We start from the raw sequence: 13,526 nt of genomic DNA, 5'->3' as shown, positions 1-13,526 counted from the left end.
GGTCTTCATATGTGTGTGTGAGTGGTCCTGGTACAAACAAATGGCAGTGTGTGTGTTGTGAATTAATGTGTGTGTTAATCCCCTAAACACACACAGCTTCAAGGTAAAGCTGTCTAAACGTGTGTTTAACGTGTGTATGGACCCTGTGTCCGGCCGGTTCTCCCAGTCGTTCCAGGAGGCAGTGGGGAAGGAGGAGGTGCTGCCGGAGAACGTGAGGAACCTCCTTGCCGCCAACTACGAGCCCCTCCTCAAGTTCCACCAGGGCTTCCTCCGCGAGGTGGAGCAGCGGCTCGCTCAGTGGTCAGTGCCCTCAGACACACCTCTACCCTGTTAGGACCTTAATGTTCTCAGTAAGGCCCTCAGACCTCGTCCCTGTTAGGACCTTAATGATGTTCACGCAACGCGGGGTTCACTTCCTGTTTGTCGTGCAGTAAGGGACCAGAACCAGTGATCAGTTTGAGGTCGTTTTTCCGACGAGTTGGTTGTCTTCCATAATTGGAAATGATTTCTCTGGGGAGAACCTTGGTTCTCTTCACGTTGAAATTCATCATATCATTTTCAAATTATAATTGTTTTTTGGATTTTTGAAATTATAATTTAAATATAATTTAATTTTGAAATTATAATTTAATTGTGGATCTTTTTTCAAAGAGGGTCTCTACTCCAGCTTCATTGCAGAGGATGTCTTAAAGTTCTTACTATACAGAAATGTAAACGGTGTAAATGAAGCCAAAGGTAGTTGGGGCTGTAATGCAGCAGTGTAACTCCTGTCTGTGAACACAGAAAGTGGCTCTGGATCGGCTTGTTTTGATCGTGGCCTCGAGACGAGTTGGAAGAAACCAGAAGCGATTCCCAGAATAAAGATTGTGGTTCTCATCAGGTCCCGTGACTCAACTCTTTTCTTAAAAACATATCCAACATGGATGGGGGCAAAAACCAGCTGCTGGACATCTGGGCTATGGTTCTCAGCCTGGAGGAACATTGTGTTATTCTGAAGAAGTTGCCCTTTTTCCTTTACTTTCAGTCGTAACAGTGGTGATCTTTTGGCTTGTCACTCTTCAACTGATCGAAATTCAGTCTGCATTTAGTTGACGCAGAATCATTGAAGGATGATTAAACTAAAAGATGATCTTTTCATTCACACACGCACAATTTGTCAGTAGTTTGAAAGGAAAGGCAGTGTTTCCCGCAGGATTTTTTTCAGCAGCGGTGGTGTGGTCCCCGAACACTCTCGGGGGTCCGGGGACATGCCCCCCCGGCCGAAATTTTTTGTACCCTTTACATTGGAATGCATGAATCTGGTGCACTTTGAGAGGAGAATATGCACTTAAATCCTATTCAGTAACAGTCCTGTGTATTACTGTAGATGGGATTATTGGTGTTGTAACTTTGCCTTTTGTGTCTTCATTTACAGATTTTTATATTTTTGTATAGTAATATTTAAACAAAAAATGCCACAACGCAAATATAATTTGCACAATTTATTTACAGATTTTTGCCTAATGCTTAAACACTAAACATGGTTGCTATCCCAAAAAGAGCGACAACACGCACACACACACATAGGCCTACAAACACACACACACACACAATACTAGAGGAAAAACGGCACGGAGGTTGCGGTTTATAGATACAATAAAATGATTGGGCTCAGAGGGTTTTTAACACTGGTGGTCATGTAGCGACACATTTTAGCAACTTACTTTCTCTCTCTCTCTCTCTCTCTGTCTGTCTCTCTCTCTCTCTGTCTGGCTCACTCTTTCCTTCTTTCTTCGATCTTCCGCGTCACTCGCTACTGCTAGAATCAATGTAACTTTGCAACCGTGTAGGGTAGCCTACTGCCAACAACTGCCACACTCGCTGTGTATTTTTCTTCTTTGATGTTGGTTACGTGACGATGTGCCGCGTGCTGCGCAATTGACGTTACGCGCTGTACATTTTCTAAAAGGAGCTACGTAAAAAAAATAATAATAATTAGAAGGATTTTTATTGCAGCGGCGGAGAAAATTGCCGCTGCTGTGTGAACGTGGGGGAAACACTGAAAGGTATATCTATAGTTGCTGGCCTTTGGCTGAGAAATACCTACCATGACTCCAGAAGGATGGTCCGACGGTTGATTTGTGTGTCTGACGTGCAACTAGCCGGAGAGCCGCTCTAAGCTAACCTGTGCGGCAGTGAGCATCATTTCAAAGCCGTCCTTCACACAGTTGGATAGAAGGCTCACAGTTTCTGTGAAGAAGAATTTGCCTTCAGACTGTCTTTGGGCAAATTGCTGAAGTAGAAGAGGACAGCACACTAATCCTGCTGCTGTCTTTGAATATCTGTCCAATTACAGTAAAATTAGAACGTTCATGTAGGGGGATTCTACAAATCCAAATATCTTTCACCAGCTGGGTAAACGTACAGAATCAGATGTGTATCCACGGAAACGTCTGAGCTCAGACAGAGAGCCAACAGTAAAAGGTTTTGTTGTTCTCTTCTCTGCGAGGTATGGTAATGGAGCCTGGATGGGTCATCTCTGACATACAGTATGTGTGTCTGAGTGAGCTCTGGACTCTTTTGGTTCTTGTGTTCATATGAAGTTGGTCTCTTAAAGCCTTTTTAATGAGACTGAATACAATCCCTGCTCATTATTCCCTTAGGAAACGATCCTGAGACACTTTCACACATAAACCCCATTAAAGCCAGACGGCGTAACACACACACACTCTTTATGGGATGTCCTATTACTGTTATTGCTATAAGAAGAAAACTGAACGGTTTAGTTCTCTCAGGGGCTTGTAGGCACACACACACACACACACACACACACCTCATAACAGTCTGAGACAGTTCTCAAGGGACTGAGGAAAATTTACTGAGTGGCTATTGGACAATTGTAACAGTAACCTGCTCTTCTCTGACACCTTGTGGTGAATCTGAGGTACTGCAAGGTGACACTCACAGAGACCATAATGTGTGTTTCTCTCTGACAGGGAGGGTCGCTCCAATGCCCACATTAAGGGAGACTACCAGAGGGTTGGAGACATTCTCCTCAAGAACATCCAGGGTCTGAAGGTAACTCCTTAAATCTTTTTTTTATATTACATTCATGTAGTATTATGTATGCCCCTAACATTGAAAGCGTCTGACTTTACCATGTATGTAAGTATATACTTCATAAAATGGGTACCCCCCAGTGGGAATCGAACCCCTCTACCTAGCAGTGTTGATGCCTTGTCCTACCACTTAAGCTAGCCAGGGAATCAAACCCCTGACCTTGGCAGTATTAATGGGTTCCCTGCGTTTGTTTGTCTATTACAGCAGTTGACGGTTCAACTCCAGAAGCACCCTGAGTGTCTGGTGGAGCTGGAGAGGGCCTGCAGGTGAGACACTGACCTCATTCCTCCTCTCCTGGTCATTTCAGTTTCTCTTCTCTTTAGTGTGCTGAAAATACATTACCACACATATCGTTTACCCAGCACTCTCCAAACCTCACCCTTCATCTTCTCTATCCCTCACCATTTCTCTGAAACTTCTCTTCTGTCCATTCTCTATCCTCTCCTTCTCTCTCTCTACCTCTTTCTCTCTCCATATCCATCCTTTCTTCTTTATGTTCATCTCTCTCTCTCCTCCCTGTCCCCATCTCCCGATCCTTCCGTCTTTCTCCCTCCCCCTATCTTTCTTCAACTCTCTCTCTCCCAATCTGTCTCTGTCTGTCTGGCTCACTTCCTCTAACTGTCTAAACCCTTTACTCTTCCCCCTTCAATCTCCAATTCCTCCCTCCCTTTCTTTTCCCTCTCTGTCTCTGTCTCTCTCTGTCTCTTACTCAATCACTCTCCTTCTGCATCTATCTCTGTTGGTCTCCCTCACCTTCTCCTCCCCCCTCTCCGCCCCAGGTCGAGTTGTCGTCTGGAGGCTGTGTGTGGGGACTTTGAGCTGCAGAAGGCCTGCTACCTGCCCCTCAACGTCTTCCTGCTGCGCCCGCTGCACCGCCTGCTGCACTACAAGCTACTGCTGGAGCGCCTCTGCAAGCACTACCCCCCCACCCACCAGGACTTCAGGGACTCCCGCGGTAGGTGGGACTCTGGGGGGGGGGGATCAGGTGTTGGGTCGGGCTGGGTGCCACTAGATCGGGAGGATGGGTGCCAGTAGATGGGTGCCACTCTATTGGAAGGATGGGTGCCAGTAGATGAGGAGGATGGGTGCCAGTAGATTGGTGCCACTAGATTGGGAGGATGGGTGCCAATAGATTGGGAGAATGGGTGCCAGTAGATGGGGTGGATGGGTGCCAGTGAGCATCTATGGGTGTCAGTGGAGGGTCAGGTGGGTGTTGGGCCCATATTACTCTGCTACAGCCGGCACGCACCCCAAGATCCGCCCTGATCCGCGGTGCGACTTAAGGACCAGTGTGCGGCCCTTTTAGCCGTTCATGGACCTCTGGGTACGAGAAGGCCCTCAGTCCTCCAGAGACTGAGTCAGCGTGTTGCCCCAGCCCGGACCAGACTGAAGCACTGTGCTGGGCTTGGAGGGCTACAGTGTGTGAGGTCCTCAGTGCCCTGGTCTGGTGTCATCGAGCGCTGTTATCTGCCTGTTATAGTGATGCAGTGTACTGGAGCCTGTTGATGTCACCCTTTCAATTCAGTCTGAAGTATGAGTTTTTAGACCCCAAAATAAGTCGTGTCGAGGGGGCAGCAGCTCCAGCAGGGGGCCCCAGACTTCCCTTTCCCGGGCCACATTAACCAGCTCTGACGTGGGGATCCCGAGGCGTTCCCAGGCCAGTTTTGAGATATCCACCTCCACCTAGTCCTGGGTCTTCCCCGAGGTCTCCTCCCCACTGGTCGTGCCTGGAACACCTCCCTAGGGGGGCGCCCAGTGGGCATCCTTACCAGATGCCTAAACCACCTCAACTAACTCCTTTCTAAGCAGAGGAGCAGCGGCTCTAATCCAAGTTCCTAACGGATGGCCAAGCTACTCACCCTATCCCTAAGGGTGACGCCAGCCACCCTCCTGAGAAAACCCAATGCGAATAAGGCGAATGCAATACCGCCCCCGCTGCTCAGATTCTCCAGCCAATCTCAAGATCCATCATCCCCTCACGTCTGAAGATGTTATTTTAAATCTTTGTCTCTATTATACTTCCTCCCCCTCCGTCCCCCTTCTCTCTCTCCCCCTCCCCTCCTTCTCTCTCCAGCCGCCCTGGCTGATATCTCTGAGATGGTGCTCCAGCTGCAGGGGACCATGATGAAGATGGAGAACTTCCAGAAGCTTCTGGAGCTCAGGAAGGACCTCACGGGCATCGACAACCTGGCCATCCCCGGACGGGTGAGAGGGAGGGAGGGAGAGGGGGAGAGTGGAAGAAAGAGGGAGAGAGGAACAATACCTACGAATGAATCGGTCAGGACAGGAATACGATGAAATGACTAGATACAAATAATAAGCTAAGCATAAGGGTATTAATAAATGTAACAAACAAAAAATGTATAGTGAACAATTAAAGTAGGATTAAAATGAAACGATGCCAATGTCGGATCATCTTCATGTTGGTAGCCTCCACCTACAACAGGATCGTTACATCCAAATAGTAACATCCAGAAACAATTGACCAGGTCCAATGTCCCTGGGAAGTGCTGATGTGTGGTTTGTTTGTGAGTAACAGCTGTCATGTTTGTCCAACAGGAGTTCATCAGGCTGGGATCTCTCAGCAAGCTCTCGGGAAAAGGTCTCCAGCAGAGGATGTTCTTCCTGGTATGATGTCACTTTACTCTACCCTAACCCTGATTGGTCAAATCCTTTGCTTTAGCTTTGAGTGTATTTGGGGTGAAGTTCAGTTGGTCGTGTTATGTCTTATGTTTATCTCACGTCACCTGTCTATCAATCCTTCACTTATCTCTGATCCATATCTCTGCTCCTCTCCTCATTCAAACATCTAATTCATTTCTCTTTCTATCCTTGTCTCCTTTGCCAATTACTCTTTCTATCTTGCGTGGCATTTAATGTATGCACCTATTTTATATTGTACTTCCTCGCACTTAATGTACGCACTTATTGTATGTTGTACGCCTGGCACTTAAAAAATAGTACTTATTATTGTGTAGCGTCTTATCCTAGCTATCTTTGTTGGATACGGGGAATGGATTAACCTAGTGATTGTTAGTGCTGGGCACTTGGTTCTATGAACATCCTTACTGAACCGACAGCGATATATTGTTGTTTCACTATCTTCTGACAAATGTACTTATTGTAAGTCGCTTTGGCTAAAAGCGTCTGCTAAATTCCCTAAATGTAAATGTTTTTTTCTATCTATTTTTCTTTCTTTCTTTTTCCATTTTCCACGTTCTACCCGTCCTCAAGTTCTGAATGCCCCTGTGTTACATGGTGGCTCTGTGTGTTAAACCCTTCATGAACATCTTCCCTTTTCCTCTCCCAGTTCAGCGACTGTTTGGTGTACACCAGCCGTGGGATGACCAACGCCAACCAGTTCAAAGTTCATGGACAGCTGCCTCTCTACGGCATGACGGTGAGACACACACACACACACACACACACACACACACACACACACACACACACACACACACACACACACACATATATGACACACACACATTTTCTGTCACACACACATGCAAAGGTCCCCTCAGAGCAGGGAATCTTTCGTCCTGGTTTTCCGATGTCCGTGACAAGGTAGCATTTAAGCAATTTAAAAACCCAATCATCAATAGGTTTTATGATTTTCCCGAGATTTACTGTTTTGAACATCTTATGTTTACCTCAAACTTCTCGTCATGCTTACTGGGAGACATTTAACATTACAGGAGGGTCTGCGTTCCCATAGCAACATCTAGAACGTTCCATCATAATTTGTTGGTGCAGTCGACTAACCAAAAACTCTGCGGAAGGACTTAAGTGGCATTAAGAGAGTGTGTGTGTGTGTCTCTCTCTCTCTCTCTCTCTCTCTCTCTCTCTCTCTCTCTCTCTCTCTCTCTCTCTCTCTCTCTCTCTCTCTCTCTCTCTCTCTACCCTAGGTCAGAGAGAGTGAGGACGAGTGGGGGGTCCCTCACTCCTTCACCCTCTTTGGACAGCGCCAGCCTGTGGTCGTAGCAGCGAGGTACACGCACGTACAACATGTAGACACACACCCCCACTCACAAAAACAGAAAAGCTAGTGATCAAATAATGAGGCAAATATGCAATTAGTGAGGCTACGCACGGTATACAACTACATGCACACACACACACTCACACACATTCACAGACACACACACAAAATCAACATTTGCGTAATGAACAGGGAGAACAAAAGAGTGGTGCGCACAAAAGAAAAGCACTGAAGACACGTCTGCTGAGTGAAGAGTGACAATGTGGGGACTAGAGTGGGCTGTCATCCACATGAACAACATCTTACTGGAGGCTTAGAGCAACAGCTGGGAGACTAGGATCGGAGTTGATCGCATGAAATATGGATCTCTGCTGTTGCTAAATCAATCTTGCCATGTGGCGTTATGTTGTGTGTGTCACTAATTGCTTTCATGACACCGTTGTTGATGTTGGACGGTTAATTGGCGTTGCTGCTGATAAGCGTCTTTTTGACACTAACCTATCTTGAAGCATGGCGACCTCTCTGCCTCTTTCGCTCTCTCATCTGGATTGGGTTTCACTAAATAGTGAATACTTAATAGGATTAATATTAGCCTTTGTTTATCTCTATCTGTCCATGTTTTGTTATCTTCTGTGCTTTTCTCTGCCTCTCTCGTCCCTCTCTCGCTCTCGCTCTCGCTCTCGCTCTCTCTCTCTCTCTCTCTCTCTCGCTCTCTCTCTTCTACCCTCTCCTCTCTCGCTCGCTCGCTCTCTCTCTTCTACCCTCTCCTCTCTCCTCTCGCTCTCTCTCTCCCCTCTGTGTCTCCCTCTCTCTCTCTGGTCTACACCGGTGGTCTCTTGCCCCCCTCTCTTTCTTGGGTCCTAACCGGTGGTCTCTCGCCCCTCTCTCTCTCTCTCTGGTCTTAACCAGTGGGCTCTCGCCTCCCTATCTCTCTGGTCCTAACCGGTGGTCTCTCTCCCCAGCTCGGCAGCGGAGAAGGAGCGCTGGCTGGAAGACATCAGGATGGCGGTGGACCTCGCCGAGCAGACCAGCGACCCCCAGTCTGACCTGCTATCCTCCAGCCTCGCCGACAGTGAGTGTGTGTGTGTGTGTCTGTTAGTGTGGTTGTACGTGTGTGTGTGTGCGTGTGTGTGGTATTTCTTTGTCAAAATATGTTAAAAAGGCTTTGAAAACAATATAGGCAGTGTTGCCAGATTGGGCCAGAATTCCTGCCAAATCTGGCAACACTGACCATTGGCCAAGTGGTGTGTGAGATTGTCATTGCGTGCGTGCTGCTGAATGACAAGGTGGTAACTATAAAACTCTTGTGTAATTAGGTAAGCTCCTTACTGAAGTGAGCACTGTTCCTGTTGCTGAGGCTCTGACAGGTCAAATTACCTCTGGTAAACATGGTTTTATAACAGCAGCTGACGCCTATTAGGGCGTTCTATAGATCCGCTCCCAGTGCATTTGGGGTTGGAGTAGGGTTATGGGTGCTACTACTTTTCTGCGCGCTTGCTTTTCCCGTCTGCTAGAATAGTTTTCCATAAATTACGGGAATTCCTAGTAAAGTATTTTCCCAGATTTGAAATCAAAGAGGAACAAATTATTATTTATGTAGCGCACTTCGAGGCCCTCAAATACACAACAATAAAAAATCACATGAAGTCACATGTGCAAACAACTTCGGTTAGTCGGTTCAAAACATTGGTAAATAAAGTGCTGTATTTTAACAAAACTCCTCCCCTCATCCCTCCTCCCTCTCCCCTCTTCCCACCTCCTCCTTTCTCATCCCTCCTACTCCTCCTGTCCTCCAGAGCTCCAGGACGAGGGCATCGGGGAGCAGGAATCTGAGGAGGAGCTGGCGGGATCGCGTTCCTCCCTGGAGCGCCCGGGTCACCGTGGCAACACCACCGTACACGTGTGCTGGCACCGCAACACCAGCGTGTCCATGGTGGACTTCAGCGTCGCCGTGGAGGTGTGTGTGTGTGTGTGTGTGTGTGTGTGTGTGTGTGTGTGTGTGCACGTGGGTATGTAGTGTATAGTTTGTCGTTGTACGGGATGTTTAACACTTTAAACGCAAAGTAGGCAACAACGTTGGCGTCTAGCGGTGAGGATGCAGATTCTAACTGATTACCCTGCCCTTGCCGATAAGCTGCAGTAGCCTGTAAGGTGCCAGTAGGTACTTCCGGTTTAAACCGATTGGAAACACAACACAAATTTGTAAAGATGTTCCGATACCATTTTTTTTCCTTCCCGATACCAATTCCGATTCATGAACTTGAGTATAGGCCGATACTTTGTTTATACCAATACAGCATTGTAACTACTCATAGCACTTGTTCTTATTAAAGGGTTCTCTTACAATGACAGCAATGTATAGTCCGTTCCCTGTCTACAATATTTTTTTCAGAACTAGAACTAGTTTACATTTATCATCTATAATTCTAATAATAAATTTGTTTTCTTGTAGTTAAGCGTGAGCATCCATGTTTTTCCTACTTGGTAGCTTGAGCGCACGTAGGTCTAAGATTACGCTTTTTCCATTCCGACTTCCCACCTTCGACCGTTAATGAACGCAGCATAACAGTGCACGTCTTTGCCTGTGTAGTAAATAAGCTAGTCATGTGATGGTATCGGATCGGTGCATAGACTTGTGTATTTGCTGATATTCTCTCTTTCTCTCTTTAATATATGTACATAGAACCAGCTGTCAGGCAACCTGCTGAGGAAGTTCAAGAACAGCAACGGCTGGCAGAAGCTCTGGGTGGTCTTCACCAGCTTCAGTCTCTTCTTCTACAAGTCCCACCTGGTGAGCAATCCCTTCACCCATTCACCCCTCATTAATGAATCAGCCATCACTTACAGATTCCTACCGAGGGCCAGACGCCCCCTCGCGGTACTGTGTGACGTGGGTCAAAGTGTCGAGGTGCACACTCGTTACATCTTATTATGCCAAGTAGCTTTTACAACAGAAGATGGAATCGATCAGTGGATACGAAATACAATAATCAAAAATAGTGAACTATACGGCAAAATGCAGAATTGTTGAATAGTCGCAAATAGAAAAAAAAAGTATAGAATTCAATTTAAGTGGCAGGATTGAAAGAAGGCCTAATTTGTTCCCAGCCACAAGCTAAGCACAGCTAACTACTAACACTGGATACGGTGACGTTATAGGCGGATTATATATATATCAGATACATTCCAAGGGTAAAACGAAGCGCGGGGAGGCAGATACACAATATTGTCGACAGTTTTCCCTACACAATGTTCTAGCAAGCCTAACCAAGCTAGGCTAAGCTAACCTAACCTCCAACTACTGCCTGCAGGATGACTACCCCCTGGCCAGCCTCCCGCTGCTGGGCTACTCCGTGACGGTGCCCGCCGAGGCGGAGAACATCCACAAGGACTATGTGTTCAAGCTGCACTTCAAGTCCCACGTGTACTACTTCAGATCAGAGAGCGAGTACGCCTTCGAGAGGTAGCCCTCCGCCCGTCTGTCTGTCTGTCTGTCTGTCTGTCTGTCTACCTCTCTCTGTCTGTCTGTCTGTAGTGTCTTGGTTTTTGGATCTTTGTCGGATCAGAAATACACATCAAATAAACGATACACATCCACAACTTTAAAATGGCTGAGGGTTCAGTTGAACCTTTGGATGAGAGCATTGTTAAAGTTGTTGGTTTGTTGTGTTCCTCTGAACAATGCTCCTGACGCCCTCGTCTCCCCAGGTGGATGGAGGTGATCCGCAGCGCCACCTACTCTGCCAGCCGCACCCTGACCGCCAGCCGGAAGGACTTGTACTGACCCCGCCTTCTCTCTCCGTCTCTCTGTCTCTGTCTCTCTCTCCTTCCACCTCTCTCTCTCTGTCTCTCTCTCATTCCACCCCTCTCTACCGGCCACACCGCTTGTTTTAAGGAACTTGTGTATGTTTTTGCGGCTGCTAAAGCAGTCCCCGCTGGTGACACAGAGACTGGGGAGCAGGATATCACCCCCACCTCCCCCACCACCACCACCTTTCTCCTCTTTGTCTTAGACACATTGTTTTGAGTCCAATGGGGCTCATTTTCTACGTGTCCAATGTCAATCTCTATCTAAATTGTAGTTGTGCAACACATGAAATCTCAAGCCGCTGCGTTGTTTTTTATATTTGAATTGCACCGTCTCCCCTGCGGGTGGCAGCACTGTGACAAGATTGTCGTTGTCACATGGTCTTCCCCGGTCTTGCCCGCCGTTTCTGAGTTGATGTGTCCTGACTGCTGTACCCGAGGAGGGCTTCCATGTAGCTCACCGGGACTGACGACGGTTTTGTGCGGTTTATTTTCAGTTTTCTCATACTTTACTTGGTATTTTCATGACCTAAGAAAAGTTATTTTTGTACCGATCGTGGGGGGTGATATTGTCACACTATCCAAAAATAAAGTTATGTTGAAGCGTTAGCATTAGCTTATGTTTAATTGTACAATGTAAAACTTGTAGCAAAACGGCACAATGCAAACATCGGGTCGCTTATCCCGTCTATATATATATATATCAAACTAAAGCAATGATTATTTTTTAATTTCCAGTACAATTGCGGTAAAATGTTGTAGCCAATTCATTCACCTGTCGCAATGCTAGAAAAAGGATATTTAAGTGCAAAACCCTGCACAGTACTCTGTAGTACTAAAGTAGTCATGTTGTACATTTTCTACCATCTCGTTAACTGGTACTTTTGCAATATTTCATGCCAAAACTTGTTCCTGGTAGAAATATGAAGATGTAAATATGGCCTAAATGAAAAATAAAACACCTTGAATAAGATTATCAGGAATACTGTGTGCATGTAAAACACATACATAGTATTTTGCTTAAATGACAATCCGTGTTTGAATATTGAGTAAATGTGTACCAGTTTTTGGGCGTACATTTGACAAGCTTTATAATGATTTTTTTTGTCGGACAGCTGTTTGATATGTTGTTTTTCATACAGTGATGTTGTGCGATACTTTTATACACTGTGAAATCGTCTATCTCGGGTTCTATCTTTTATCTGGATGTACTTTATCTCGACTGCACTTTGTGTGTATTCGGTCTTGATTTTTGTTGTTTCTTCTTTAGAGGGCAAAAACGTTTTGCTGCCGTCGGAGATTCCAGTGTTCCTCTGTGCCAAATTTCGACTCATCTCTCGAGTGTCTGGATGCCTGTTTCAAATACATATGTAGAAAAAATTAAACCATACCACAGATTAAAGAGATGTTATGCCTCACCTATTGTATTACTTAATCTTTACTTACAACTGTACTCGTACTGTACTCTGGTTCTCCCACTTCCACATCAATCTGAAGTAGACTGAACTGTGACATGGAGAAAGGGATTGTTGCCCGCGATTGTCTTCCGCCGGAGCCCCACTGCCCGCGCTGAGGCACCACTGCCTCGGCAGCAGGCAACGGGCAGTGCCGAGGCTGCTCGTTTTCTACGAGTAATTATCGTAGAAATCAGTCAATCTATCCGATCAGGGACGGACTGGCCATCGGGCATACCGGGCATTTTCCCGGTGGGCCGACAGTCCCGACACTTTTTTTTTTATTTCTATATTGGTCTGACCGGCCCATGAAACCAGTTGAACAGCGGCCCGATTGACACTGGGCTGGCCCAATCCCATTCAGCACAAGGGTTTCCTAACCAATGGTCATCGGCCCTGACGCACGCTAGTCTTTGTAGATTAGTGTTACTCAAACCGCTAGCCATAACCACCTCTACAGATAATGTCAGTCGACATGCTTGATTATATACCCGGGATTTTTGGTTTACTATTTGATCATGGTGGGAGTTCAATTTTAGTAAAAGAAAATATGAGAGGAAATCCCTAAAACAATCTTGAAAAAGGAATTCATTGATGGCTTTTTTTATCTATGTTCTTGCTTTTCGAATTTTATCAAATAAATTCATGATATGGTACCCAACTCAACTAGGGGCCGGTCCCAATCCTGGATTAATGGAGAGGGTTGGCATCAGGAAGTAAACTCTAATGAGAAAAGCCTATGTGTACCTGAAAGTGAGAAAGAATACTGATGATGAATTTAATGTAGGCCTACAGTGTTGCACTCTTCTCTTCTCACTGCCATAGGCCCCAGGGTGTGTGTGTGTGTGTGTGTGTGTGTGTGTGTGTGTCCACTCTCACTGATTCCCGTTAACTCAAACTAACTTAAGGTACGTGGTTTTAAAGAGTTGCACAGTTGGTATACACATTCGAAAAAATCGAAAAGGTGTGCGTTATCGAATGTGTTGGGCTGTTCTGGTCCAAAATTTTTTGTCCCAGTCCGCTGCTGGATCCGATACATGTAGTCAATGATAAAGGTCAGACATCCTGCTCATGGTGCCCCTACAGCTAGGCTGCAGACACAGAAACCTAGAACCTTTCTGCTCACCAGGCTGTCCTGCACCCCGTTTTCTACCCTAGGTTTAGGGAGCACAGCGTCTGGTGGG

General features: G+C 46.3%; 1 protein-coding gene across 2 annotated transcripts in view; it reads left to right on the top strand.

The window, feature by feature from the left end:
- Positions 1-12,294, top strand: part of LOC307074932 (FERM, ARHGEF and pleckstrin domain-containing protein 1-like) — an 81,562-nt gene extending 69,268 nt beyond the window's left edge. For both annotated transcript variants that reach the window (XM_079735346.1, XM_079735345.1), the window contains exons 16-28: positions 167-300; positions 2,976-3,057; positions 3,304-3,365; positions 3,879-4,054; positions 5,174-5,304; positions 5,659-5,727; positions 6,410-6,499; positions 7,008-7,090; positions 8,044-8,153; positions 8,878-9,038; positions 9,765-9,872; positions 10,393-10,544; positions 10,790-12,294. In XM_079735346.1, the coding sequence (XP_079591472.1) occupies positions 167-300; positions 2,976-3,057; positions 3,304-3,365; positions 3,879-4,054; positions 5,174-5,304; positions 5,659-5,727; positions 6,410-6,499; positions 7,008-7,090; positions 8,044-8,153; positions 8,878-9,038; positions 9,765-9,872; positions 10,393-10,544; positions 10,790-10,865 (1,434 nt within the window). In that variant the 3' untranslated portion in view covers positions 10,866-12,294. The remainder of the gene's footprint in view (positions 1-166; positions 301-2,975; positions 3,058-3,303; positions 3,366-3,878; positions 4,055-5,173; positions 5,305-5,658; positions 5,728-6,409; positions 6,500-7,007; positions 7,091-8,043; positions 8,154-8,877; positions 9,039-9,764; positions 9,873-10,392; positions 10,545-10,789) is intronic.
- Positions 12,295-13,526: the final 1,232 nt, after the last annotated feature.

The sequence above is a fragment of the Pollachius pollachius genome (genome assembly GCF_949987615.1).
Source record: "Pollachius pollachius genome assembly, chromosome: 4".
Lineage (NCBI taxonomy): Eukaryota > Metazoa > Chordata > Actinopteri > Gadiformes > Gadidae > Pollachius > Pollachius pollachius.
The sequence above is the reverse complement of the archived record's forward strand: the minus strand, read 5'-3'. Positions and strand labels throughout refer to the sequence as shown.